The sequence below is a fragment of the Pangasianodon hypophthalmus genome, chromosome 3, assembly GCF_027358585.1.
Source record: "Pangasianodon hypophthalmus isolate fPanHyp1 chromosome 3, fPanHyp1.pri, whole genome shotgun sequence".
NCBI classification, from domain to species: Eukaryota; Metazoa; Chordata; class Actinopteri; order Siluriformes; family Pangasiidae; genus Pangasianodon; species Pangasianodon hypophthalmus.
This window is the reverse complement of record NC_069712.1, coordinates 32231955-32259317: the sequence shown is the minus strand read 5'-3', so window position 1 is coordinate 32259317 and position 27363 is coordinate 32231955. Positions and strand designations below refer to the sequence as shown.

At 38.7% G+C, this 27363-nt stretch overlaps 1 protein-coding gene across 4 annotated transcripts in view; it reads right to left on the bottom strand.

Annotated features, from left to right (window-relative positions):
• syt16 (synaptotagmin XVI) overlaps positions 1–27360 on the bottom strand; it is a 27379-nt gene extending 19 nt beyond the window's left edge. Inside the window, exons 1-7 of one of the 4 annotated variants that reach the window (XR_008301506.1) lie at positions 12470–14068; positions 9813–10028; positions 7239–7534; positions 4790–5248; positions 4354–4537; positions 3125–3502; positions 1–2326 (exon numbers count right to left, since the gene is read on the bottom strand). The exon at positions 1–2326 is cut by the window's left edge and continues 19 nt beyond it. Coding sequence is in view for 3 of the 4 variants with exons in the window: in XM_026939050.3 (XP_026794851.3) it covers positions 3189–3502; positions 4354–4537; positions 4790–5248; positions 7239–7534; positions 9813–10028; positions 12470–12803 (1803 nt within the window). In the remaining variant the exon portion in view is untranslated. Of the gene's footprint in view, positions 3503–4353; positions 4538–4789; positions 5249–7238; positions 7535–9812; positions 10029–12469; positions 14069–14730; positions 14908–19132; positions 19396–25786 lie in introns of those variants that run through there. The other 3 variants (XM_026939052.3, XM_053232902.1, XM_026939050.3) reach the window with 3 other exon arrangements.
• Positions 27361–27363: the final 3 nt, after the last annotated feature.

The window sequence follows — 27363 nt, the reverse complement described above, 5'->3', positions numbered from 1 at the left end:
ACATTTAATGTTATTGAAGTTAGCTCATGTCATCATTTACATTAGAACAGCTATAAACAGTCATTTCCTTACCATTCTCTCTTTTGTTCATGCTCTTGAACTTAATAAGACAAAAAGAAAAAATACAACTTTTCATGTTACAGAGAAACCGCAAAAAAAGCGTAAACTCCTCTGTCCTGAAAATACAGCTTTACCTCTGACACTGGAGACTCCTTCCATACATGCTAAATAAACATCGCCTCACAGAAAACCTCACAACCTCGTGTCAATAAGTAAATGTTTTACGTTGTTAAATGACAACATATTTTTAATCTGTTTATAATTAGCTGCTGTTATAGAAAATTAATCAACACCTTCTGACCAATCAGAATCGAGAATTCAATAGTGCTCTGGTTCCTGATCAAACCAATGGAGAAATAATTATTTTACTTCATAAAAATGTTAAGCATTAATATTACTATATTCTGGACATTAAAGATTAACATTAACAACTACTGAACAGTCCACGTGAACAGTTTTGTTGAATGGACGCATTGTATAACGCATCATCACAACATGTCTAGTGTCACACAGATTTTTTCCTCACACGCCCAGCAACAGCACACACACAGCTCTCAAGCCTGAGCTCGAGTGAGTTAATCAGAAGCTGATAATTAAGCTTCCATTCATGCAATCACGAGACGGCAATCAGTGTTTGAGCAGCGATAACGAGAGAGCGAGCCCTCCAAGTTGAGCTGCGCTGTGATGTCACTTCCTGGAGACGAGATAAGAAGGTGCAATAAAAGCCGACTCTGAGGAAAGGACAGCTGGAGAGGCACAAAAAGCAATCACAGATGCTGTATTACTGCATGCGCTTCCATATCGGCTCAACAATTCCTCTTTCAGTCTCTCGTCATCCTAAAAGTTCAGTCTTTGAGATTAAAGCACGAGGCAAAACAGACAGAGAGTGCTGGCATATACACGGTGCATGCTGTGGTGAAACATCAGGAAACATCAGGAAACATCAGGATCTCTGGTAGATTTCAAGCAAGAATCAAATCTTGCTTTAATGATTTATCTAATACTAGAAATCCAACTGAATCATCAAAGTTGGGCTTGTATTTGTTGAAGGCTACTGGGCAACAGGTTATTACTGAATGTCATTATTGTTATTTTCTAAATCTTTTTTTTATTTATTTAAAAACCTTTCTGTGTACCTCGAAGCTTCTGTTTCCTCTGTAATTTGGGTTCTGCATAGATGCAGGAATGTGGTTGCTATGGGTTGCTAGGTAAGTTACCTCTTCTAGCCCTTACGTGACCTTGAGCACCCAGGCACACATGGCTTCGTAAGGAGGCTCTGAGAAAATTACAGGTTGTTTGAGAATGAGAGACTGAAAGAATAACATCGGTGTGTATGAAACTTCAGTAAAACCAATCCTGCATTGTTCGAATAACACAGTTTATCCAAGTACTGCTGTCTTTGTGGCCACTATCTTATAACGGTTATTTCCAGCAAGCTCTTAAACTCATTCCATGAAGGCGACAGTGAGTTCAGTGGATTTCAGTCAGCAGATCTGAAGCTTTGGGATGCGGTAGAACACAAACGTGCAGCAATAAGAATCACAGAGGAACGTTTCCAACACCTTGTTGAATCCATGCCACGGTGGATTGAGGCTGTTGTGAGAGCAAAGCGGGGTCTTAATCAGTATTAGTATAGTGCTCCTGATAAAGTGTATATGACATTATATAATAAAATAAAATTCAAAAAAATTCAATGGTAAAAACAGTATATTATTATTATTATTATTATTATTATTATTATTATTATTATTATTATTATTTCATACAAGTTCTCTGATTATTATCACGTTGAAAAATAGATTGTACATGTTACACTACCTATATCAGTATAGCAAAATATTAACAATGTAGCTATTTAAGATACACTTCATCCTGACGTATCGTCACGTCCCCACGTTGAATTTAGAAAAATGTTTGTTTTTTTTTTTCCTCTTTCAGCCCAAAGTGTGTGGAGTTGGAGTGTCTGATTTTGGAGTTCAAACACACAGGTTATCTTTCTTACATTAATTTGGGTTTCTGTTTTTTAAACTTTTTAATAAGGAGTGTATTAATAATACCATGTAATACTCTATACGTTTGTGTGTGTTTGTGCGTGTGTGTGTTTGTGTGTGTGTGTGTCTTGCAGTCTCTCCATCCCCATGTGTGTGTTTGGCTCGTGGTCTTCTAATGACGTCTTCTTCTTGCTCCACTTCAGACTATTCATCATAACAGCACTTGATGGAAACCCACAAGCATTCACGTTTTCTCGGAAAACCAGCTCAACATTCTCAAAAAAAAAAAAAAAAACATCTGTTAAACATGAATCTTCGGACATTTTTCCTTCCCAACACACTCTCTTTTATAGGCCAAGTGTCTATGAGATATCAGATTCTGTGGCTTTGTTGCCTACATTCTACCTGAATATATAATATGCCTGAGCTTGCAGGAAGATACAGCAGATATAGCTGAAATGAATTTAAATTCAGTAGTGGTGCGCTGTCATGAAAACCTGAAATGGATTTTTTGTACCGTTACATAATTATCTTCATTTTTTTATGGTATACTTTTTTATTTTTGCTGAACAAGTATTTTCATATGCATATAAGTTGTGAAAAATGATCATTCTTCTGACAATTAAAATGAAATGCTATACTGGGTTGCACTGTACTAATGCACTCTAATATATATATATAGCATACCTGCTTATGTTTCTGGTCAAAACCTCCAAATTTTTATTTTGTTCAAAAACTCTTCTTTCAACTCTTCTTTCTTAGAAAGATATTTTCAAGAATGACGTTTCTGTAAGACTGTTTTTATACTGTATGTATTTTATTATTTATCATATTGCTGTTATAAGCTTGAAAGAGAGAAAGCCTGCGAGGAAAGGCGGTGCGGTTAGATGGTTAAAGATGGAAATGCATTTTAATCAGTATTTTTGAAAAAAGTCAACTGTCCAATCATGCACCGTGACTAAACCATGAGAACATGACAACCCTAGCCAAATCTCTCCTGTGTGTTTGTTTGTTTTATTTTGTCGTTTGGTTGCATTTGTTCTGATTGTATGATTGTAACTCATTATTGTTACCATTATAAGCCCAACCCTGTTGATGCTGTTGGATTCCTGTCATTAGTTTTCTCCGTCTGTCCGTCTACGCCTCGAGGAGAGCGTGCCACCTGCACACCTGCTGGTTGTTGCTCTCCTTCATGTCCTGCCAGTGTAGCAACTCCTCCTCGCCGCTACTGTTCTGGCCCAGCGCCAGCCAGCCAATCATCTCTTTGCGCTTCATGTTGCGTCGGTTGTACACGGCCACCATGAGCGTGACGTCGGAGAGCTGGAACAGCGCCACCTGGAAGACGAACGTCTCCTTGAACACCGGGTTGGGATGTCCGCGCCGCACCGACGTCTTACACCGAGAGATCTCCTGACCCATGGAGTTGAGCAGAGTCAGCTTCGCGTACGTATCTACAAAAAAGGAAAACTTTAACGTGTTGATGTTGAAACCAGCACACATGATCATAAAGACTACATTTATACTCGCTTATTATGGGTGTGTAGTCACCACTACTGACGCTTGTGGGCGTGGCCTGTAGAGAGTTCTGATGAGACAAGGTAGTAGCTATATATAGCTAACTATTTTAATACAAATTACACAACACACTAATCAGTGTGAACATTGGTTTGTGGCTAGGTATCTACACTCACAAGAGGCACCAACGAGCTCTGCTAAGCTTTATTATTCTTTGCTTATTTTTCCATACACGTTACATCGCACATGACAGGACAAGATGAAACCACCATTATGAGTTTTTCTTCAATTTTTTGTGCATCAGATAGTAAATAGGAACTAACTGCAGGTAAGAACTAAAGACCACACATGCTAAAGGATTGTTCCTAATGAGGAATTATCCAGATTTTGTTGCTTTTGCTTTCGTACCAGATTTGCATAGAATTGAAGATAATTTCAATTCAAATGTGGCTTGTGGCTCTGTCGCTGAAATCGCAGCTATGTGTTGCACACGTATGTAGACATTTGCCTCTCTTGCTTGCTAACGTGAACGTAGTATTAAGCATCAAGTGCTACAGCGACAAACAAACTGCCATTTTGCACATGAATTCTCATAATGAGCAATGATAAATAATATATGATATTAATAATTATGATTTTAATTCAACAATTTAGATTTATATTTGGTCACCAAAGCTGTGATACTGGATTGTGGATACTGTACCCATAGTAGGTGTGTTCAGCAAAGTGTGGGAGTGGTTTCTGTCAGTGTATGTGTGTGTGTGTGTGTGTGTGTGTGTGTGTGTACCCGGGGGTCGGTTGAGCGCCAGGTTGCGGAAGTGGCTCCCTTTGATGACCTCGACAGAGAGGCGGCCGGTGGTGGGGTTGTAGGACAGACCGAGCAGCAGCTCAGGAACTCCACCGTGAGAGAGAGACTGGGTGGAGGAGGTGCTGTCAGGAGGAGCACTTACACACAGCTCAGAGTCTAAAGCCTACAGAGAAAGAGACAGAGGTGTGTGTACTCAGTTTCTGGCGGCTATAGCAAGATATAAACACATAACACACAACAGGGTCCAAAAGTCTGAGCACACTAATTTCATCAGTTATCAGAAAGGAGTAAAATCATATGATCGTATGCTATTCCTCCAAGACTCCGTTATAATCCATAAATGTTTAATAAATATCCCCTTACAGAAAACGTTTTTAATCTGTGGAGAAAATTGTATAAAAATAGCCACACACACCTTCAGGTTGCTGCGAGGTTCCAGTACGAGCGTGACCTCCTGTCTCTGTCTGTCAGTGTTGAGTTTGTTAAGTGTGTAGATGGTTTCTCCCATCATCCTCTCCCGGTTCATCTTGCCCAGAGCGTACAGGCGGAAGCGCAGCGCCGACGTGTTCAGCTCCGAAGCTTCGAGTCGTGTGAAGCGGAACGTCTCTCCAAACCGCGGTGTCGATCCCCTCTGCACGGCCGTCTTGTAACGCTGCCGTTTTCCCGGGAGCAGCACCACACGCACCTGCCACGTGTCCATGCCGCTCCGCGCTTTATCCGGGATGTCCTGCGCCATCACCACGGTGACCAGGAGCTTACAGGAGTCAGGACGGTAATTGAGGATGATCACAAGGTCACCACATTTGGAGATTGGGGGGCGTGGTGATAAGCTGGGGGGGCGGGGCTCTGAGATGACACTGGCTGCACGTTCATGCTAATGAGAGAAAAGAAGAGGGACGTTTCAACACAAATACACTCATAGATCCACACAGACTGTAGTTCTCAGATTGGAGCAGATGGAAACACACAAATACAAAGATAGCGCTTGCTGCTAATGACAAACACACACACACACACACAACAGACAGTGTTTCAGCTTTGAACAGATGGAAAGAGAGAAAGTTTCAGTTGGACAGAGAGCTCTGACTGGGAGCCAAATGATACAAAACTGCACCAAGGAACATTCAGGTTATCCAAGATGGCCACCCCATATGGTTAAAGGGGTCAGGTGCATGGAGAAATATTGTTTATGTTTATAGATTATACTGAGTCATGCTGTGACCTAAACTAGAGCTGTGCATCAGGACTGGAATCTCTTTGAACGGGTGGTTTTTTTACTCTCATGGCCAAGAGTGGGCGGTTTTTACTCTTGTGTGTGTGAGAATAGGTGAATTTTACTCTCGAGTGGGCAGGAGTGGGCGGATTTTACTCTCGTGTGCGCAGGAGTGGGCGGATTTTACTCTCGTGTGCGCAGGAGTGGGCGGATTTTACTCTCGTGTGCGCAGGAGTGGGCAGATTTTACTCTCGTTTGGTCAGTTTTTACTCTCGTGTGCGCAGGAGTGGGCGGATTTTACTCTCGTGTGCGCAGGAGTGGGCGGATTTTACTCTCGTGTGGTTGGTTTTTACTCTCGTGTGCGCAGGAGTGGGCAGATTTTACTCTCGTTTGGTCAGTTTTTACTCTCGTGTGCGCAGGAGTAGGCGGATTTTACTCTCGTGTGCGCAGGAGTGGGCGGATTTTACTCTCGTGTGCGCAGGAGTGGGCGGATTTTACTCTCGTGTGTGCAGGAGTGGGCGGATTTTACTCTTAAGCTTGTGGGACAAAGAAAGGAGAGTACTGGACGTGGTGCGGTGCTCACATTACAATGTGACATACACACACACACAAACACACACACACAGAGCTCAGGCAGCATATTTGACACATGACTCGTGAATATTCATGCTCAGTAATCAGGATAACTTGATAAACTCATGAATATTCATGCACATGAAGCTGTTATACCATATTTCAGTTTGTACATCAGATCGGATACTAGAGCAAGCAGAGAGAGAGAGTAAGAGTGAGAGAGAGAGCGAGAGAGAGAGAGAGAGAGAGAGAGAGTGAGAGCGAGAGAGAGAGAGAGAGAGAGAGAGAGAGCGCGAGAGAGAGAGAGTGAGAGCGAGAGAGAGAGAGAGAGAGAGAGAGAGAGAGTGATGAAACTGATGTAGTACGTGACTGTGATCACAGCGGCACTCAAAGAGAAAAAAAGTAAAATATTCAAATAATCATTAATAATTGATATAAAGGAAAATTGTGAAATATTTCATAAAATAAATACTGGATAATTATTTTACAACTAAAGCACAGATTAAAGTGTTTGTTGTTTTTTGGATTCACACAAGAAAACACAACCTACAGACAGACAGACAGACAGAGAGACAGACACAGATGCTACAGACAGACAGAGAGAAGACAGACGGACAAATAGTGTGTATGTCTACATAAACAGACAGACAACGAGACAGGCAGACAGACAGATAGATGCTACAGACAGACAGACAGACGCTACAGACAGACAGATTTTACACACAGATAAACAGATTCTACCAACAGATAGACGGACAGATTCTACAAACAGACCCTACAGAAAGACAGATGCTACAGACAGATGGATGCTAGAAAGACTGACAAACAGACATAAACAGACAGACAAACAGACAGTCAGAGAGTCAAACAGATGCTACAGATCAACAGACAGACTGACAGAAAAATGCTACAGACAGGAAGACAGATAAATGCTATAAACAGACCAACAAACAGACAGATAGATAGATGGATTTTACCAAAAAATTCTGCCATAGCTGATGTTTGGACCCAACTGTACACACAGGCACACACACACACACACACACACACACACACACACACACACACACCCCAGTACCTCAGGGCTCCAGGTAGACGAGCTGTCTGTAGCCTCGTTGTAATCATACCCCGGATTATCCAGTGCCATGTCCGTCTCTACGTTTGAGAGGGGAGTCCGGCGTCCTGTGCTCCCCTGACGACTCCTCTGACTCCGGGACAGCGCCTCAGATCCCTGAGAGCCCACGGAGGACACGCGTCCTCTAACAGACGAAGTGTCGGCCACACTGAGGTCTCTCTGGAACAGTGATTCTGATAGAGGATCCCTCTGTTCAGACAGCGGGTCCTGGAAACTTCTCCTGCTAACTCCATCTGCATCTGCAGAGAAAAGCATTAAAACAGCCATGACATGATGACACTAAACATGATCCTGTTATTGTTTCAGGTAAAGAAGTAACCACTTACACGTGTTATGCAATGGCTAGCTCGCCAGTGTATTGTGCAAAGGTTTGCTAGTTATGTAAGTCATTTTATTTTTTCCTTTTTGAATTTTATTAATTTATTTTCTTATTATTTTCTATCCTTCTCTTTTTTTTCTCTCCCCTAAAAGCTGCTTTAATAGTCTGAAAAGTTAAATAAATAAACAAATAAACAAATAAATAAATAAATAAAAATGATGTCCATCGTGATCTGGCGCATTTGCACAGGTAAACCGTAACCTAAAGCCTGAATGAGGCATGTTACAGTGCTGAAATGATAATAAATTATAGTTATTAAATGAACCAGATTAAGATATATTTCAACTTCATAGCATTCATTAACATTAGCGATTACTGCACGCTTGACCTGACCTTTTCTCAAACATTAAACATTTCATTTCAAAGGGCAAAAAATATTTAATTGGGTTTATGAATTATAGAAATGTTGGTGAGGAAATCGACTGAATGACCTGGCTGCGTTTTTTTTTTTTATTATTTTTTTTTTATGAATGGACGCTCTCTGAAAGAACAAAATGTTCCATTTCATCAATGTGAAGACATCCTGTTACCATGACGACCAAAGATCTGCGTCATTATGGAAATTGAAACAAGGCCGCCATGACCGAAATTTCCAAGAAATAACGTTCGGCTTCTGTGTTATAAAAAGAAAGACTCATTGACGTTAACCAGGAAGAGGCTGCGGCTCTGCAGGGCAACACACCATGGGCAATAGATCACACACTCTTTAAAGTACTCTCCTTTTTTTTTGAATGTTATTGCAATACCTATTGGCTGTGCTTATTGGCCATCAATTTTGGAGCGTCTCATTCTGTTGTGTGTTTTTAAAATTGTCTGTTATACCAATATAGTGTGTGTTGAACATCACAATGTATCATATAAACAAAACACGTGCGAAACATGGTGGTGGTAGTTTATCACAACAACTCAATGAGGCATAAAAAAAATCACCTAATAAATTTTAAAGTAAAGTAACAGTTTTACATCCGTTCTGACTTTCCTGCATCGGAAATCTTACAGCTTTACCTCTGAATGTCACAAAGCACTGACACTGGAGACTCCTTATATAAATGTTACATAACTTAATCTCATTTCAAAATTGTTTATTATAAGATTGATAAAAGCCTATGGAGTGTCCGCGTACAAGTTCATTCAAGTTGTTACTATAGAAATGATAAGCTATTAGAAAGTGTGCACTCCTGTCAGAGCTGCTATTATAGAAAAATAACCTTAGCTATCTTCAAGTTTAATATTTATCAAAAGAAGAGGACTAGAGCTATGTTTATAGTCTGTAGACTATCTACTAAACACCAAAAGCTAGAAACTCAACCATCCAAATATAACTGAGTTGAGTACATACCTGTATATTAAACATTAACAACCATAAACTGTTTATTATTAATATATTATTTAGAATTAGTTAATAACCTGGTGAATGGTTGTCAATATATGGTTTATTGACTTACTGCTGGTTGTCAAATCACATGAAAAGCAACGAGTCAGCTATCAGAGAGCACTTTTAAACCCTTTACATCAAAATGAGAAAACCGGTCATGACCATGTGAGGCGATCATGACCAGATCAAAAGCTCTCAAAGAAACGATGACCGCTGACATTTCCATATAAATCATCAGCTTACAAAACAATCTGGATTCAAAGAGCAGACCGTTCCCTCCAAACTGAACCCACATGCCAACCAAAGGACGCAGAAAGATGTTTCCAAGTACCCCGGGTAAACACTGGCGGATAAAAAGACGTCATAATATAATGGTGGTCAATGAGTGTGATTCAGGAATGAGCTACACAGATGTGATCCGCATGGGAGAACAGGAAGGAAGCGCAAAGAAGAAAGGTAAACCTAGGACACAAGTTTAAACAGAAATCCCACAAAGAAAAAAAAGACTCTGAGAAAAAATGTGTGGTGGAGAGATACGTCGTAGCTGCACGTAAGGAAGAAAAAAGATTTAAGCAGATTTCTTTCTTCACTGGGAGTGACAGGCACAGAGGCCACGCCTCCTTCACTGGGACTAAAAGGCACACAGACCACGCCCAGTTCATTGGAACTGACAGACACAGAGGCCACGCCTCTTTCTGAAAGTCTAACCTGACTGTGTATGTGTATTAACATGTATAAAAAGTGTGCGTAAATATCTGTGTACCTTCACAGTCTGACGGTTCGGTGCTGCCCTCCTCCTCCTGCTCAGGAAGCAGTCGTTCAAACTTGCGCTGTTGCCCCGGTGCACTCTGGGTAGTGACATCTGAGATCCCGGAGCGAAAACTCTGAGAACGTGAGACTGAGATCTCGAAGCGCTTCACGATCTCCTCCTCGCTGTCTGAAGAACTGGAGATCTCGCCATCATCCCCATAACTGTTCACTATACACACACACACACACACACACACACGCACAAGGAATAATGGAGAAACATCAAAAAGAACTTCAAACATCATCAAATACATTTTACACTCCATACCTTCAAAATATAAATCCTTCTATAGTTCATAATATGCATTTAATTGTCTGTCTATCTGTCCATCGTTTGACCTCTTTGTCTGTCTATCTATCTATCAATCTGTCTATCCGTTTACTATTTGTCTGTCTTTTTGTCTATATATCTATCTGTCCCACTGACTATAGTCTGTTTCCATCCATCCATCCATCCATCCATCCATCCATCCATCTATCTATCTATCTATCTATCTATCTATATAATCTCTGCACTCACACATACGTAAGCACGCTATAAACCAAATCCAATTAATACAAGGAAATGGTTACTTTTTGAGCCGCAGCCGTCGTCATGGTTACGCCCTTCTTACACTCGAGTGTTTTCTTCCCGTCCTTCTCATTTAACCCCCCCCCCTTAACACACACAAACATGTTCAGTTGCCATGGCAACTCTGCCTCATGCCAAGCTGTTATTGACTGATTGGCGAAAAGTGAGATCTTCATTTAACCTGGAGTGGCTTTTGAGAGCACGCAGCACACATCCTGCATTAAAAAGGGATTTTGTGTGTGTGTGTGTGTGTGTGTGTGTGTGTCACATCCATGCCACTACTGGATAACCTTCTATATCAGCTCAGTATGAGTTGATGATTGGTTACACAGCACAGCATCGCTATATTTTTAAAAATGTCTGTATCCTGTGTATCCTGTGTATGAAATCTCGACATGGAGTTGCGTCTCTTTTTTATTTTCTATTTTTTGACCAGTTGTGTGAAGCTAAATCATTTCATTAGTGCACGTGACGCAAAAACAGAAATGAATATACTGAATATTGAATATCTGAGATGCTGTTCATGATGAAATTTAAACTAATGTAACAAGCGGTACACAACCTGACAGGCTGCCTATATAATTTGCTAGCTAGAGCTAGAACTAGCGCTGTTTATAGCTAGCAAAGTATGCTAGACATGATAACGTGGAATAACATAATAAACATCCCGATTTATGGAGAACTGCCTGAAATGTTCCTACAATTATGTCAGAGTGAAATCTGTAGTAAATCCTCTGAATATTAGTTTATACAAGAACAGAAACTCACTGATAAATAACAATTCACACTCCTGCACAAAGCTCAGAGCACACGTCACATAGTACATACTGTGTGTGTGTGTGTGATGTTCCTTCATTACTGAGACAGATGAGTGTGTGAACCTGTTACTGATATGTGTGTTTGTGTGTGTCTGTGTGTGTTTACTTTCCAAGGGCAGCTGCTCTTTCTGCATATCAATTTACTCATTAGAAGTTCACACAGAAAAGCAAACACACACACACACACACACACACACAAACACATACACAGATCTGTCTCTGAATACTATCCTTCAGAGAATTGTGGTCAGTTTGTTGATGCTATTAAAGTATTAAACACTCTGAAATGTATTGTCCTAATTTCATAAATAATGAAAAATTAAAAAGAAAAAATTATTTTTTACCCACAAGACACTTTCAGAATTTTTTTTTTTAAATTTACTTATTATAATTATTTATTTTATTTATTCCAGGAAATATCAGGGTTTATTATCAGACTTTTTATTTATAATAATGTTATTATCAGATTTTGTGATCAGAATTAACAAAATGGAAAAATAGTGTATGCTAAGATATTCTTTAAAAAAAAAAACAAAAACAAAAACTAAAAATCTGTTAAAAAGTTTTCATTTCCCTTTACGAATGTATTACAAATATTCTATAGCACTGTTATTACTTATAATGTAATAATATTCTTTTACAGCCTTTTTACCATTTTTAACTTCAAAAGTAACTTTTAAACACGTTTAAATGAAAAAGAAATACCTTTTTTCATAAAGTTTCTTTGTACTGGATTAAGGTACGACTTAAGCCTTTAATGTTTTAGATGAAAAGTCTTTCCAGATTCTTTACATAACTATTTATAACTTGACCAAAAGTGCTTAGAGTTTAAAAGCCCTGCTTTTTTTTTTTAAATCAGTTTAAAGAATTTAATAATTTTTAAATTAAACTATCTTTCTAAAACAAGAAGTTTTACGTACTGTAAGTCAAAAATGAACCCTGTGAGTTAAGAGTGTTATACTATGTGTTGAAGTCTATTGCTTCACAGGACATTCAGCGTAATAAACTGATTTACCACACATTTCTATAATTAAAAGTAAATTGAATTAAAAATTGCATTTGTGTTTAATAAATGCTGAAAGTAGACTCGAACTTTGGGACTTAGATAACTTTGGGTCTGTAGATAACTTCCCAACCTTAAACCATTACCAACCTGCTAAAGAAGGTTCAAACTGCACAGAGAGGTATTTAAGACTAAGCTATAGCTGACTGATTTCTCACCAGCACTGGGTGGACGTGATGACATGACACTTCTCCTGCTCTCCACGTCCTCCATTTCCTCATTAATGGGAGTCAAACGATCTGGTAAGGGCTCTATCAGACCTCTGGAAGCCAACTGGGCGTGCAGGACCTGAAGCTTCTCCTCAGAACTCATGGATGAGACGTCCACCTGAGATTCATTCACCTCTATGGCCTCAGACTTGGGGTCAGAGGTTGGTTTGGGGCCAAGACTAAGGAAGGAATCTTTTATGGAGTCTGAGAGCTGAGAGAGCCAAACGGAGAAAGCTGATGGAGAGGAATCAGCCATTGTAGTAGATGTTGGGTGACCTACCATACGCTAATTAAGTTTCAGTGCAGCAATCTCGAGATTCAGTAGCAATCTTTGTCCAGATATTTTCAGAATGATCTCCAGAAGGAATTACTGTTTTCCAAAGATAAACCCGATACACTATTTAGTGATCTCCTAAAGGTTCCTATTAAAAAACTATATCCACTACTCAAAAACACCTCTGGAAAAAGTCTCACAAGAAATTGGAGAACCCTTAGTCTAAAGATTTCAAAAAGATCTACTGTATGCCTTCTACTTAGTTACCTTCAAAGGTATCTATTAAAAACAATTTCCAGAAGTACTACCACGACACCAGTCTGAAGGTTCCTGGAAAGTTGATGATGTAGAGAAAATTTAATGGTGCTGTTGTATCACTGTAATCCCAATACAGTGGAGACACCTCAGCCCAAAGATCTTCAGAAAGGTCTACTGCAAACTTTCTACCATGCCACCTTCCAAAGCTGTCTATTAAAGACAATTTCCAGTACCACCACCAACAATACAAAGGTTGTTGGAAATTGGATGATGTAGACAACAAAATGGTGGAGATACCTCAGTCCAAAGATCTTCAGAAAGTTCTACTGCACACCTTCACCACCAAAAGCCTCTTTAGAAAAAAAACAGTAAGCACACCAATCTGACTGTTCCCAAAAAAGTTGGTGGCATAGACAAAATGAATGATGGTGCTGTATCTTTATCTCTTGTATCCCAGGGACCTTACTTAAAAGATCTTCAGAAAGATCTACTTCATACCTTCTATGTTGCCCAAAGGTGTCTATTAAAACCAATTTTTAGTAAAGTCAGAACCACACCAATCCAAAGGTTCCTGGAAAGTTGATGGCAAACTGAATGGTGCTGTTATTTCCTTGCAATCCCTAGATCCTGGAGAAACCTCAGTCCAAAAATCTTCTAAAAGATCTATAGCATACCTCTGACTTTTCCACCTTCCAGAGGTGTCTAATAAAAACTATTTCCAGTAGCACCACCACACCAGTATGAAGATTCAGCATGACAAGCTGAATGATGCTGCTGTGTCTTTGTAATCCCAAGATCCCAGAGAAACTTTAGTCCAAAGATCTACAAAATTATCTACTGCACGCATGATAGTAAGCCACTGTCCAAATGTACGTATTAAAAACATTTTCCAGTAACACCACAGCCATGTTTAACCTTTACCAAACCAAGCCAAAGGTTTCTTGAGGCTGATCATATACTTGACAAGATGCGCAAAGTTGTATCCTCGTATTCCCAACGAAAGCAACAGGTGCAGTGAAGGATCTCACTAAGCTAATGCACACACTGACTAAGGGGTTGTGTTTGCAAAGGGAGGCGCTCAAACTAGAAATACCAGAGCACTTTACACACAGTTTAATTAGTGTGTGTGTGTGTGTGTGTGTGTGTGTGTGTGGCGCACTACATAACCATCGACAGAGTTTCGGGTTTCCGCAATGTGTGTGTATGAGAGTGAGATAACATTCAAGCTGGAACTACTTTTTATGTGTAAGAGTTCTGAGCAGGAAATAATTATGGATTCAAGCACTGAGCCACAGGAGAGATTTTCGACTTAAAGGTTAAGGACGTGCTCAGGATAAATGAAGGCAAATGTCACCCATTTTATTTTTTTGCTGGTACACACAGGACTGGTCAGTAATTAGTAGTAATTCTTTACCTACTAAAGGACAAATTAGCAAATATATCATACATACATGATACAAAATATCCCTTATTCAAATTGCCAAAGAATTTTGAACTGTGTTAGGAGGAGATGCTATCTACCCTCTTCTCTATACATGACCTAATCCATGCCCTTGACTGGATACGGAATACACTTAGAAAGCTTCAGGTGGATTCAAAGTCACGTTCTCCTGACACCTGTGTCTATCCGTGTTTTTGTATGACCTGAGCATTATGTGTTTTGTGACTGCGTACTCACCGAGGCCCTGGTGGATCCCAGAACGCTCCTTCCGTTTGCGATGGCCACGAAGCTCGAAGCACGGCAGCCCCCGTACACGGGCGAAACACAGCTTCTTGTTGATGAAGAGGAAGAGGATGGTAAGCAACACGACGAAGACGCCCACTGCGGACAAGAAGCCGATGGCCTCGGGCGTTACTGCAGGGGAAGGAGGATGCACAGAGTGTCACAATCACGCCATGCTTACACACACTAAGCAAAGGTCCCACTGCTGAGCAATTTCCTGTAATCTCCTTTTCTTCTGTTACACACATTTGGTATTCACTTTACATCCCAAAGATATGTATAAAAAAAGACAAATATCTGTGCCGTTACGTTCATGGGATCTTGGCCTGAGTGAACATTACATGAGTCGCATACAAACCGTCACACTTCATATAAACCAAACAAGAACTTATGCTTAGGCACAAGATTAATGCGAACCTGCACTGACTTGAATTAGATGAATAACAAAGTCTATTATGAGCCAGTTTAATAATTAAGGCCTTCATAATGAACGTTCACGGACATCTTGTATGTAAACAGGGACTTGTACGGTGGACGTGCCACATAGTCTAATCCTAGCAATAAACAGATGAAGAAATTGTCATTGTTTAACTAAGAAACGGAGTAAAAATTAACCATCATTTTCTGCATTAAAAGATGGACAAAAGTTCACATTTCTGGGGTATATACTTTTTTCTGATGTTCCATAAAGAGCTAGAAATTTTAATCAGATTTCAATGAATAGCAGTGTGTGTGTATGTGTGTGTGTGTGTGTGTATGTGTGTGTAATACTGAATGAGCTGCAGGTTAATACATCCTTATCCAAACACCCACAGAAGTGAATTTAAACCACCATCCTTACTCAACACTTGACACAGAGCTCCTTACAAGGACACACTCTGAGAGAGTGTGTGTGTGTGTGTGTGTGTGTGTGAGAGAGAGAGAGAGAGAGAGAGAGCACTGATCTCACAGAGGCTTATCTTCTCACACAGAATCTGGCATGTGTGTTTGTGGGTCGTCGCTACCGCTCGCAAATCGTTGAGCAGTGATCAATGTGCATTGTGTGTGTGTGTGTGTGTTGCATCTCAGCTGTGTACTGACTTACAGCATGTGTAGGTGTGTGTTAGTGTGAGTAGGAGGAGATAATAAGGTCGAGCCAAAGACTAACATCCCACACACACCTCTTTTCTCGCCTCAGGCTTCTGTTTTTCAGCAAAGGAGAAAATCACACGTTTTCCGCAAGTCTCATCATTTCCTGACAGTAAGGCATAAGACGTACGCTGCTAAATTCTGTCTGCTTAGCGAAAAATACGTCACTTTAATTTTTAAGATGCATTAATTAACGAAGGAGACATTCATTTTATTCAAGCTGCTTATAAGAGAGCAGTTAGTCACGGTGCTGAGAAACTTCCTGAATACTTTCCCGCGTCTGAAAACCTAAAGTTACAGCTTTACGATAACTTATTAGAACGAGTGCATTGATATAAACCTGAGATTTGCTTCTGCACTACTGTCAGAGCTGCTGTTATAGAAAATGAATCAACACCTTCTGACCAATCAGAATCCAGAATTCAACAGCGCCGTGGGATAAATTGGCTTAATACGAAAATTAAATGTAAAGGTGGTTCAGACGGTTGAAATGAAGACAGTAATGCATGGGTTTTAATACTGCTAAGACTGTAATACAGGTGCATGAGGTGTGTGTGTGTGTGTGTGTGTGTGTGTGTGTGTGTGTGTGTGGGTGTGTGTGGGTGGGTGGTTGAAGTTGGCGTCCTATTTTTTGATGTCTTCCCTCATTCTGCCATACGTTAATCACTCGCCAGCACAACAATTAGCAACGGTACCCTCTAATTACACAAAATGTACATGTACACACACACACCCACACACCTCCGCAAACCACACAAAGTAGCCCGTTTCCTTGGAAACAGCCAAGACATTTTTGTAAGCGCTGATATAACCATGTTAAACACGTGCTTACGCACACACACACACAGACACACACACATATAGTATTTATAAAAGGTCTCGTGTTGCCATGGCAGTGTAGTTCCTAAGTGACTAGATGCTGGTCTTCATAACCATTACTGCTTCCTATTGGCCACTGAGAAAAAAGGAAACAAAAAAGAAAAGAAAGATAAAATAAAATAAGGCAGTGACTAGATGTTGGTCTGCACAATCATTATTGCTTCCCACTAGCCTCTGTTAAAAAAAAAAAAAACGTAAAAATAAAATAATATATAACAGTATAGTTTCTAAGTCACTGGATGGTATTGCTTCCTATTGGAGCTATAGTTTAAATCTTAAAAATGTTTTAAGTGATTTATCATGAAATAACTCTCATAACTGATAGTTCAATGGTATTAAAAGCATCACGGCAGATAAATGAAATGTTCATACCACTTCTTACAATATTATCATACTGTATTTTATTATTTTATCATTATCGTAGCAGAAAAATACCTCTCAACATTTCTATCTTCCCAAGAACACAGAAGAATTTAGTGTGCATGATAACAGACAATATCGCGTTTCTTCAATGTTTGTGTTTCATCATTTACACAGGAACATGTACGTACTGTCTTCAGGGCAGCATTGATTTCTGTAGGATTTATAGTGTAAAATATTTCAGAGATCAGATATAAGCACATAAAGTCTCACTGCATTTTTTTTAACCCAAACAGTGGAGAGAGTGATTACAAATTAAAGAAGCAGCTCCATCTACTGTTCTGTCTTTAACTCAGCACTTTAGGCACATGACCTAATGATAATAATATCACTGACAGACACAAAAATGAATTAATATACATATTTTTTTAATACTGACATCACAGAAAGCCTCATTATGTTAATGTTCCCTCTATGCAGTCGAGTAATATGATGTGTGGGTCTAACAGGAAAAAAAAAAAAAAAAAAAGGAATAAATTTTATCTGATCCTGGAACTGGGTTTGGAAATTTTTTTGGAACTGGAAATGTTTACATACAAAGAAACTTGAATTAATTTTTTTAAAATTGATTTGTATTATATTTACACTTTATTATATTTGCACGGTAAGTGAATTTTTTGTGAAAGCTGTTTGCCGTGTTTTTAGATGTGTTTTTCTTGTATTTATTACGTGCTTCAGTTAAAAAAAAATTTAAGGCTTAGATTTTAAACAAAAAATGTCAGATGAGTATCAGCTGATACTCAAGGTTTCAGTATCAATATTGGAAAAGAAAATTGATACTAATTACATTTATTCCATTTTACTCGTGTATAAAATGACATCAGAATGTAACAGAACAATTTTACAATTGTACGCAACTAAACAATTTTAAACAGGGTCCAGTCAGGATTACTGAGCCTCACTTATGAATCTTTTAGTAAAGTTGTGTGTGAATGTTTTCACAAGCCATAAGACTGAACTGAAAATCCCTGCCAGATTTATAAAAGTATTCTCTGCATTTCTTTGTACTCTCTTGCTTATGTTAATAAAAGCCAAACAGCCATAAAATTACCGAAAGTAAGCACAGCTGATTAGTAATACGTAAAAACTTCAGAAAAAGCTTACAGAGAACTGAAAACGTCAAAAGGATGATTAAATAGTGAAAGAGCCCCTCCTAAGCGCTAAAACTTCCAGTAAAGCAGCTCAGCCACTGCAGTGAGACGGTTATTACAGACACACACTAACTACTTCCCCGTTTTATAGGGCGCCAATACTTTTATCCTAACTGAATGGCTAGTCTTATCTGTATTGGAATCACTTTCATTAGTCATTAATATGAAACAGCTTTAAATTTGTGCCTGTACTTGAAATAAATAAGTGACATAAACTTGACAGTGCAATCCGTATATATAATTGCAGTCACATCACCAGTTATACGATTTGAAGCTGATCAATCGAGATTCACATTAGTGAGTCTCCTTATATGTAAATTTACACAAACTCAGGAGCGAACTAACCACATTTCTTTTGTAAATGCTTCTACGAAAGATTTACGAATAAATTAGTTCAATGCCAAGAGTCATTGGTAATGAAAGTGTTACATGTTCATGTTGCCTAAGTAAATATTTGTGTCATGTCTTACCTTTGCAATATTTTAGAGCAAAAACGGCAATAGAAATTAATTAACTGCCACATTTAATGTTGACAAATGTCTGCTCTTCGTAAGACATATGTGCGTTATTATAGTATTGTTATTTTTATATTATACAAGAAGTTGCAAAAAAACAGAAACAAACATTAGAAAGCTAAACATAATGGTTTGTATGACAATTGACAAATTGCTGAAATTTCATGATTGTGACAGAACTAATCACACACTTTGAGCAATATGATCACCATTTTTTGTCAATAATTTGTGATGTTATGTACTTATTCAAGAATGTTGACTTACGTGTTGCGATTGAACTGGAATTAACGGGACCCGGCTGCTTGTACCAGCCTTCTCCTTTACTTCTGTCCATAACCTGCAGAGCAATAAATAATCCTAACAACTAGTTAGATCTGTACTTTTGTCCCGCTTGGACGATGTCTCTGTGTGTTCGCTTCTTCTCCATCAGCTATTTAAATCTGTCATTAAAACTATTTCTCAGAATCAGCCTGCTTTCTATCTCTGTTTTCCAACCCAGCTGGCACCTTCCTTATTAATCCATTTGTTTTTTTTTTTTTTAAGTAAGAAACTTTCCCATCGGTCTCTCTCTCTCTCTCTTTCTCTCTCTCTCTCTCTCTCTCCCTTTTACCAAACCCCCATCCTGTTTGAAACTGATTAGATGCTGCACCCTTCCTCATTCTTCAGCCTCAGCTCCCAAACCCAAACACGGGAGTGAAGACAGCTCCATCCCAAACCCATTCCCCTTCACTCCCTCCTCAACATCTACAATACACCAGTTCACCAGACTGGACTGTCCCTGATGGGAATCACATGGCACAGTGTATCAGTTCGCCTTTGAGTGACTTATTCACTCTCACTTACTAAAACAATCCCTCAAGCAAGACCATTACCTACAATCAGACTCGTCCTCGCCAAGTGTCTGGAGAATCCCAGACGCCATCTTAAGGGCTGTTCCATTATTGTATTAGCAAGTGAAGATTTTTAGATAACACCTTGGAGCGTGAAGTATCGACTCAGCATACAGCGAGAGGAAATATGTATTCGGCCATTTTTGTTTTTGTTATTTAATATACTTCCACTGCATATATCCACTTCAAATTTACACATAATCTCTTTTGAGTTCGTACTCATAAATAACATTGAAGGTGAAGGAGACTTCTTAGGGACAATATTATTAAACAACACTCAAATGGACAAAGTTACAGAGCCATAGCAAAGACCTGTCAGTGCAACTGGTTCGATAATATGTAGGTGGAAAGTTCATGGAACCACAAATTAATCCTCGGACAAGCTGTTACAGCGCACTGTCAGACAAATGATAAAGAACGTAAGACAGAAGCCAACAGTCACTTGAAAAGAGTTGCAGGACGGCCTGAAAGCAGCAGAGAACAGTCCTCTGCTAAAAAAGATGAACAGAGATATAAGTCTAAAATTTGCACACAAGCATTTAGACAAACCAGAATTCTTTTGGAACAAAAGACAAAACAAAAACAGAACTCTTTGGCAATAACTTGGTTTGTCATGTTTGGAGAAAAAGGGGTTGTGTGTATGATCCTGCATATGAACACCATTCCCACAGTGAAGCACGGTGGTGGGAGCATCATGATATGGAGCTGCTTCTCTGCAAACGCTACTGGGGCTTTACATGTCAGAAAAGGAAGCATGAATGGAGCGATGTAGTGGGATGTACTGCAATCTGTTTCACTCCCAGTGTTTCTGGAATATGCTCCAGATCCAGGATTAAGGTGAATGAAATATGCGGTTAGAAATTATAATCATAGCAATCCAGTTGCTGTATCTTTACTGAAGTATGTGATATTGAGAAAAACAGACCTACAATGATGTCACTTGTTGTATTAAATGTATTATATTACACAAGACAAACATCTATTCCACAAATTAGTGTGTGGTCATGCTTTTCATTTTTAATTTCACTGATCAATGCGTTATGCCTTGGACAGGCTGAAAAGCAGATCCATCATCCTGAAGTCATCACCACATCCACTCCCATCTGTTCACTGTCTGCTTGATATTCATTTCCTGTGAGCCATATTATCTCCTCCCACATGCCGAGACTGGATAACAACTTGCTCTGAGTCGGTCTATTGACGCCAAGCTCCATTAAAACTCTCGAACAAAGAGTTTCAGTTTTATTTGCTTATTAAACCAGCATGCGCTTCTGAGAGTGTTGCATCATTTCACATTTTTAGAATGGCACTCAATACAGACTACACATAATAATAATAATCATCATCAGCAGCAGCAGCAGCAGCAGCATCCATTTAATTTACAAGACATTTTTAATAAGCCACAATATTCAGATTAACAACTCGGGGTCCCTGGAGGACTAGTGGTTAGGCCTCGGTGTTCTTACCACCGCGGATTTCTACTCGTTTGTGTTCCATCATACTTTGACTAAATAAAATTCCCTTTTATACAGTAGAAAAGATATAAAGACTGCATCTACACAGCTGACCTTCTCAAATCGAAAATCAGAACTGTGCAAAAACACTAAACTTCATTCACACTAATTAGGCAGGAAGGCTGTCAAGAAAGGAAACTAAAGGACAAAATCAAACACTTCCTGTAGAATAACACACTTACTTTTGTCTGTGTAAGCTGTAATGGATTTGCATTTCCTCTTCCTGGACCTTACTGAGAGACTCAGTCATCGCATGCATGGGCTTTTTTCTATTATTATTAAAGTAATAATCAGAGTCTGTTATTGTTCTAATCAAGACACTTGCCACAGAAAGGAAGACAAAGGAAACAATGGTGAAGTGATCAAAGTGATATGATACGATATGCAAAGCATCGGGCAACACCGCAAAGTGTGCAAAGCTGTAGGGATTCGTAAATAATTACCAAAAAAAAGTCCAAAAATACCTTGTTAGATTTATTCAGACAAAATCGCCAACAAATTTTGTTTAAAAAAAAATTGGTTATTAGATGGAAAATTGAAGTAGTAAAAAATACAAATTTTGACAAAAACATATTTTTTGGTCTCATTTTCTTTTTTTCCTTCTTAAAACAAAACCACAGAGTCATTAAGATCATCAGAACTGCATCCTGGTCTGCAAACACATCTTCTTGCCTCTTCTGGCCGCTTTATCTAAAAAGTGACCATTTTCATCTGTATGTACATTACATAAATTAAATATATCACTTCATCATGGCTGCACAATAATATCATGATTATATTGAAATTCAATAGTAAATCACAAATAGCATTCCCATAAACTGAGCAGTTTTAATAACTACTATAAACTAGGGATTAAGTTTGATTCTTTTCAGTGACTCATTTGAATCTGTTCAGTTACATGATTCATTCAGATTCATTTGCCCAAATGTGCAGCCATAAACATATAACTTAAAAATGACTGAAAACAATGGCATAAACATATAACTTAAAAATGACCAGAAGATTAACTGATTCGCATACTGATCCGCTGAACAAGAGAGGAGCTAATCTTGCCCTAAAGATCTGTTCAATTGAATCCTGGATATGACTGAAATGATTCACTGACTCTTGGGGTGCCTCTAAACACATGGTTTCAAGCGTTTACCTGGATAAAATCTGTTTGGAAATCATGAAGTGGGTTGTGGATATCTATGGAAATTTAATGCTTTGGCTTCCTCGTTGTAATTTTATGTTTTGCAGTTGACACAGTGACCGATTTTTGATTCATTCACTTTACTGACTTGTTCAAATAGACTGAATCATTCATGAATAACACATGTCCACTATAAACACAAATGTCTACTACAAACACTGTAAATGAGCAGATTATTACTTTTTTATTACAACAGTGAATGGACTTTTATTTCATTATTTTGTTGTCTGGACAAAAAACATTTATAAAAATACCTTTTAAGGGGCAAATTATGTGTCAGTCTTTGTGCAAATGTCATTGGCACAATTGTTACTTCAAGCAATTTCTTTGTAAGCGATAATTGAATATTGTGTATGTTTCTGGTAAGTTCTATTTCATTCAGTCAGATCTGAGCGCACTATTAAACATTTATACTGCTTTTATCTGCAGGGGAAACATAATATATAGAGCGAGGAACATGCAGAGGCGAGTCTAACATTGTAACAGAGGCCATTATGACTCCATTAGACCTCAGATCACATCACATCGCAGCTAATAACTATTTATGGGTCTTCATGCGTCTATCTACTTCACAGATGATGTTAAAGTTAACATTAAGTCGTACACAGTCGGGAAATGATGAAAGATCTACAGTAAAGGAGACACACTCACTGAACACATGCACTGCTTCTCTACCTCTGTTGCACTCAGGATGCATAATTTGTACTGTGACAAAAAATCTAAATAAATGCAATAGCTACTTGCACACCGAGTTGCATGATTTCTGAATTGGTTCCTGAGTGGCCAATTTGAAAACAGACCACAATCACATGATGTTTCATCAACTGTTGTCTAAAGTTTACGTGTAGATTATGTAAGTTTTTCTTAACGTAGGGTGCCAATATTTTCAGCTGCAACTTAGAGTGCTCTACCGATACACAAGTGCAAGCTCTTGAAAAGGTGATGGAATTTTTAGAATGCGTTTTCCGTTTATCTGTTACTTCGTTGTGTAGAGACTTTAAGGCAAACAAATCCAGTCCAAGTTTAATGCTGCTTACGGGAATGTGTTCATATTAAAGGTGCAGCTGGTAACATTTAAAAGAGTTTCTACATCTGTAATAATCATCATTTTAAACATATCTTAGAATAACTGTGATTTGCAAGATCACCATGCAATAGAATTCTCTAGTTTCATCGTTTCAGGCTGCCGTTTACATTTTTCAGGCCCGGAAATGAGCTCTGCTCTTCGTCTGAGCAGCTCAAGACGTATATTTAGTTTAAACAGAGGAGAATGGATATGGCAGGGGATATGGCAAGGGGCTTGATAATGTTTTCATTACAATCACAGTTCACCTCACGGGCAGCAGAGGACTCCAAACATCACAAACTGCTCCTTTAAATTACATAACTGGCTAAATATCATATCACAGCTGCCCAACGTTTTATTATGATTTGTGATATCACAGTAATATTGTGTGTATATGTGTGTAATATCATACCATTTGTTAGAGACCTTATGATATAAAACTAATAGTTTCATTGCTGAGTTATTCATATAAATAAATATTTTAGCTCTTACATCTAATATCACCACCAGCCGTCACTGCATCCTGTCATGTTATCCTCCCGAGCAGCGTCCGAGTGTCCACAATCGTAACATTCTTCATATATGGACTATATGACTGATTACCAGCACCCCTACATCCACAGATGAAGTACAATAGAAGTCTGATCAGATCGGACTTTATTAAATGGCAACGAAGGAGAGCTGCAGAGAAAAAGCAGCCAAATGTAGATTGACTTGAAGAAATTCTGTGTAATCAAAAGTCTCAGAGTAAACTGGAAGAAGTGCAGTGCTAAGAGCAAACAGGCTGACAGGTGGCGTCCATAAAAAAGAAGAATGGCTACACACTCCTCTACAGTGGCCAGTTTATGAGGTGCTCACACCATATGGATCAGTTGGTAAGAGCACAATCACTGACTGTAGCTCATCTGTTTCTCCGTACAGCTCCATCGCTGAACAGAAATGGTTTTCACTGGTCTTCAGTCAAATAGTACTAATGGTAGTAATGGTAACTCGGGGATGGAGCTAACACAACTTTGCTGATTGGTTGTGAGTGCACGAGTACCATGTCGCACAACATGCAGCAACATACACACTACAATTGTCACTTTGAGTCATGATGTATGATCAGGCAGTTACTTTCACCGCAGACTGATCTTGATCTTACAAGAGCAAGTTTCTTTCCCCAGCGGTTCTCATCCCTTTTGTGTCTGGCTGTAACTACACAAAAAAACATTGGCTGGACTTCACAACCCCATCCCTCTGGTCTCGTCTTAAATCATACTTCAGCGCCTTCGTTTCTCAGCACAGGAGATACAACTGCCCTGAAAAACCCTTTGGCTGTGTTTAATCCACTACTGCTGTGAACATGTCACATTGCTACCTCTGCTGCGGCTCCTAGCACATTCTTAACTATATCATACGCAACATCATTACTGATCACAACCAACATACTGACCACAACCAACGCAACCACTAGCTACTTTTGGCAAAGCAGCGCTGCACCCTGTCATCCTAGTTTTTGTTTTTTTTTTGGCTAATCGCGTTGTCTTTCCTTGCAGCCATGCTCTTTTACAGCTTATAACAACACCGTGATAAATACTGATAAATAATGATTTTACTGAAAAGTCATTCTCAAATATACAACAAGAACAATGAAGGAATTTGCAGTTCAGTTTCAGGATTATGTGGGATCCTGATGATGGATGTTTTCACTGGATCCATCCATGTGGTTTATTCTTCTTTCTTTTACCTCACTGTCATAGTTACATTGCAACATATTTACATTAGATATATTAGATAAATACATTTACGTTAGGACATCCCAAGCATTAATACAGACCTGTCATTAAGTTTGCATCCTAAAGGAATTAATACACACCTCCTAGCCAATCAGAAACGAGAATTTTTTTTTGTGTGTGTGTGTGTAATGTGAAGTTATATATTAAATATTAAAATCTTACTTTGTCATAATTCTTAGATCAACAAAACATTGAGAATGTAAAGAGAAAGAGAGAGACAGAAATGACTTCGTGTACAACAGGATGACACTTGTCATAGTGTGTGTGTGTGTGTGTGTGTGTGTGTGAGAGAGAGAGAGAGACAGGGAGAGATGCACACATGAACGCGTGATGCTTACACGTGCACGCGCACGTCCTGCACCCTCACAGTGCATTGCACACTGTACATAAGGATGCAAAACATTAAATCAACATAACAAATGCATTCCAACACATAATGAAGTAGCTTTATAATAAACATAATAAACAGGTAACCTACTGTCAGCTGCCATGGCTGAAACGGATCGAGGAGATCCAGTGGCTTTTCACTCAGCTCTTCTTAGCACTTTCATATGCCCTTTATTATTATTATTATTATTATTTAATTTATATGTATAAAGGTAATGAAGTGTCCTGGGTGAGAGATAAATCCCGCATCAGCTCCTCATTTCCTGCACTCCAGCTTTATCTTTGCAGCAGATGCAGTGGGATTTTTCCCCACAGTGACGCGGTGCGCGCATTCTGCCTCCACTGCGCATGCGCAAGTCACAGACCACCCGTGCAGCTCCATGTGCTCAGGTTTACTTCTGCTTAGCAATGGTCAAGGATTTATGTCTTATTTGTCATATATTTATGGTCGGGCGTACATTTTTTATTCAACTGTTTCTCCTTGTTTGTGCCTTAAAACACTTCTGAGCTGTTGCTTTATTTCAAGGTGCAACAGTCACATCACATCAGTAAACACTATGACAAAGAATATCTCCATCTTAATGCTGCATTATTCACAGCATTTAGCACCAGCAAGAAAGCTATCCACATGAACAAAGAACAAAGAAACAAACAAACAACATTACCATAACCCACTGGAGAAATTTACTTATGGATCATATATCAAAGGAAAAATGGGAAAAATGATGTGCCTCCATCAAAAAAACCAAAATACTCAATTCAGCTCAACATTTTTTTTTCCCTCTAATTCTTACTTACAAATAACCTGGAACACATGTAGAACATGATTAAAAAAAATAAAACAAAACTCAGCATAAATGTATTAAATGAACAAAACTGACTTCCGGTCCGGAATGCTTGCTTGTGTTTGGATGGGCCTCCTGTCCGGCATTTTATAGACACTCTACATTTCTATAAAATCTGTGAACATGGGTGGGAATCGGGGTGGGCTCAAGGAGTACAAAAAAAATAATAATAATAATTCAAACGTCAAACCCACCTGTGTAGCTGATAGAGACCTAATCTTGGTTTAAAAAAAGGACTAATCTTACCAAATGCACCTTTAAGACTACTATCATTATATTTTTGATCATGGATTCTCAATGTTTTTATACAGGAGACCGTTTCCCTGTAATATAAATTTCAACAATCCCATCAGTACAGATATTTTATGAACACAATCCAACCATTCCATTACTAAGCTCATGATATTAATTAAAGCCAGACAGCCTTTTTATTCCTGAACTTTTCACCAACAGAACATATTCAAATTTGTTCATTTAATTAAATAACATTCAAGCTGATGTTATTTATACGCCTACCTGTTTTTGAGTTAGGAGTGTCTTGATTAAACACATTCGATTGAAGTGACATGTTAAATAACAGGCTAATAGATATAATAGTTAAATAATAATTATAATAATTTAGTGAGTTGTTCTCCAAATGAATCCAAATATCATAAAACTGTCTACATTCAGAACTTGTGCAGAAGTAAAAGCGAGTGAAATTCAATCAGTCTGAAGATATGGCTAATAAATGTCCACTGATGTGCCTGTCTGTCTAACCACATTATCATCTCCTCCATCCGCTTTCCGATGAGATTACATCATGTCCAATCTATAGACAGAT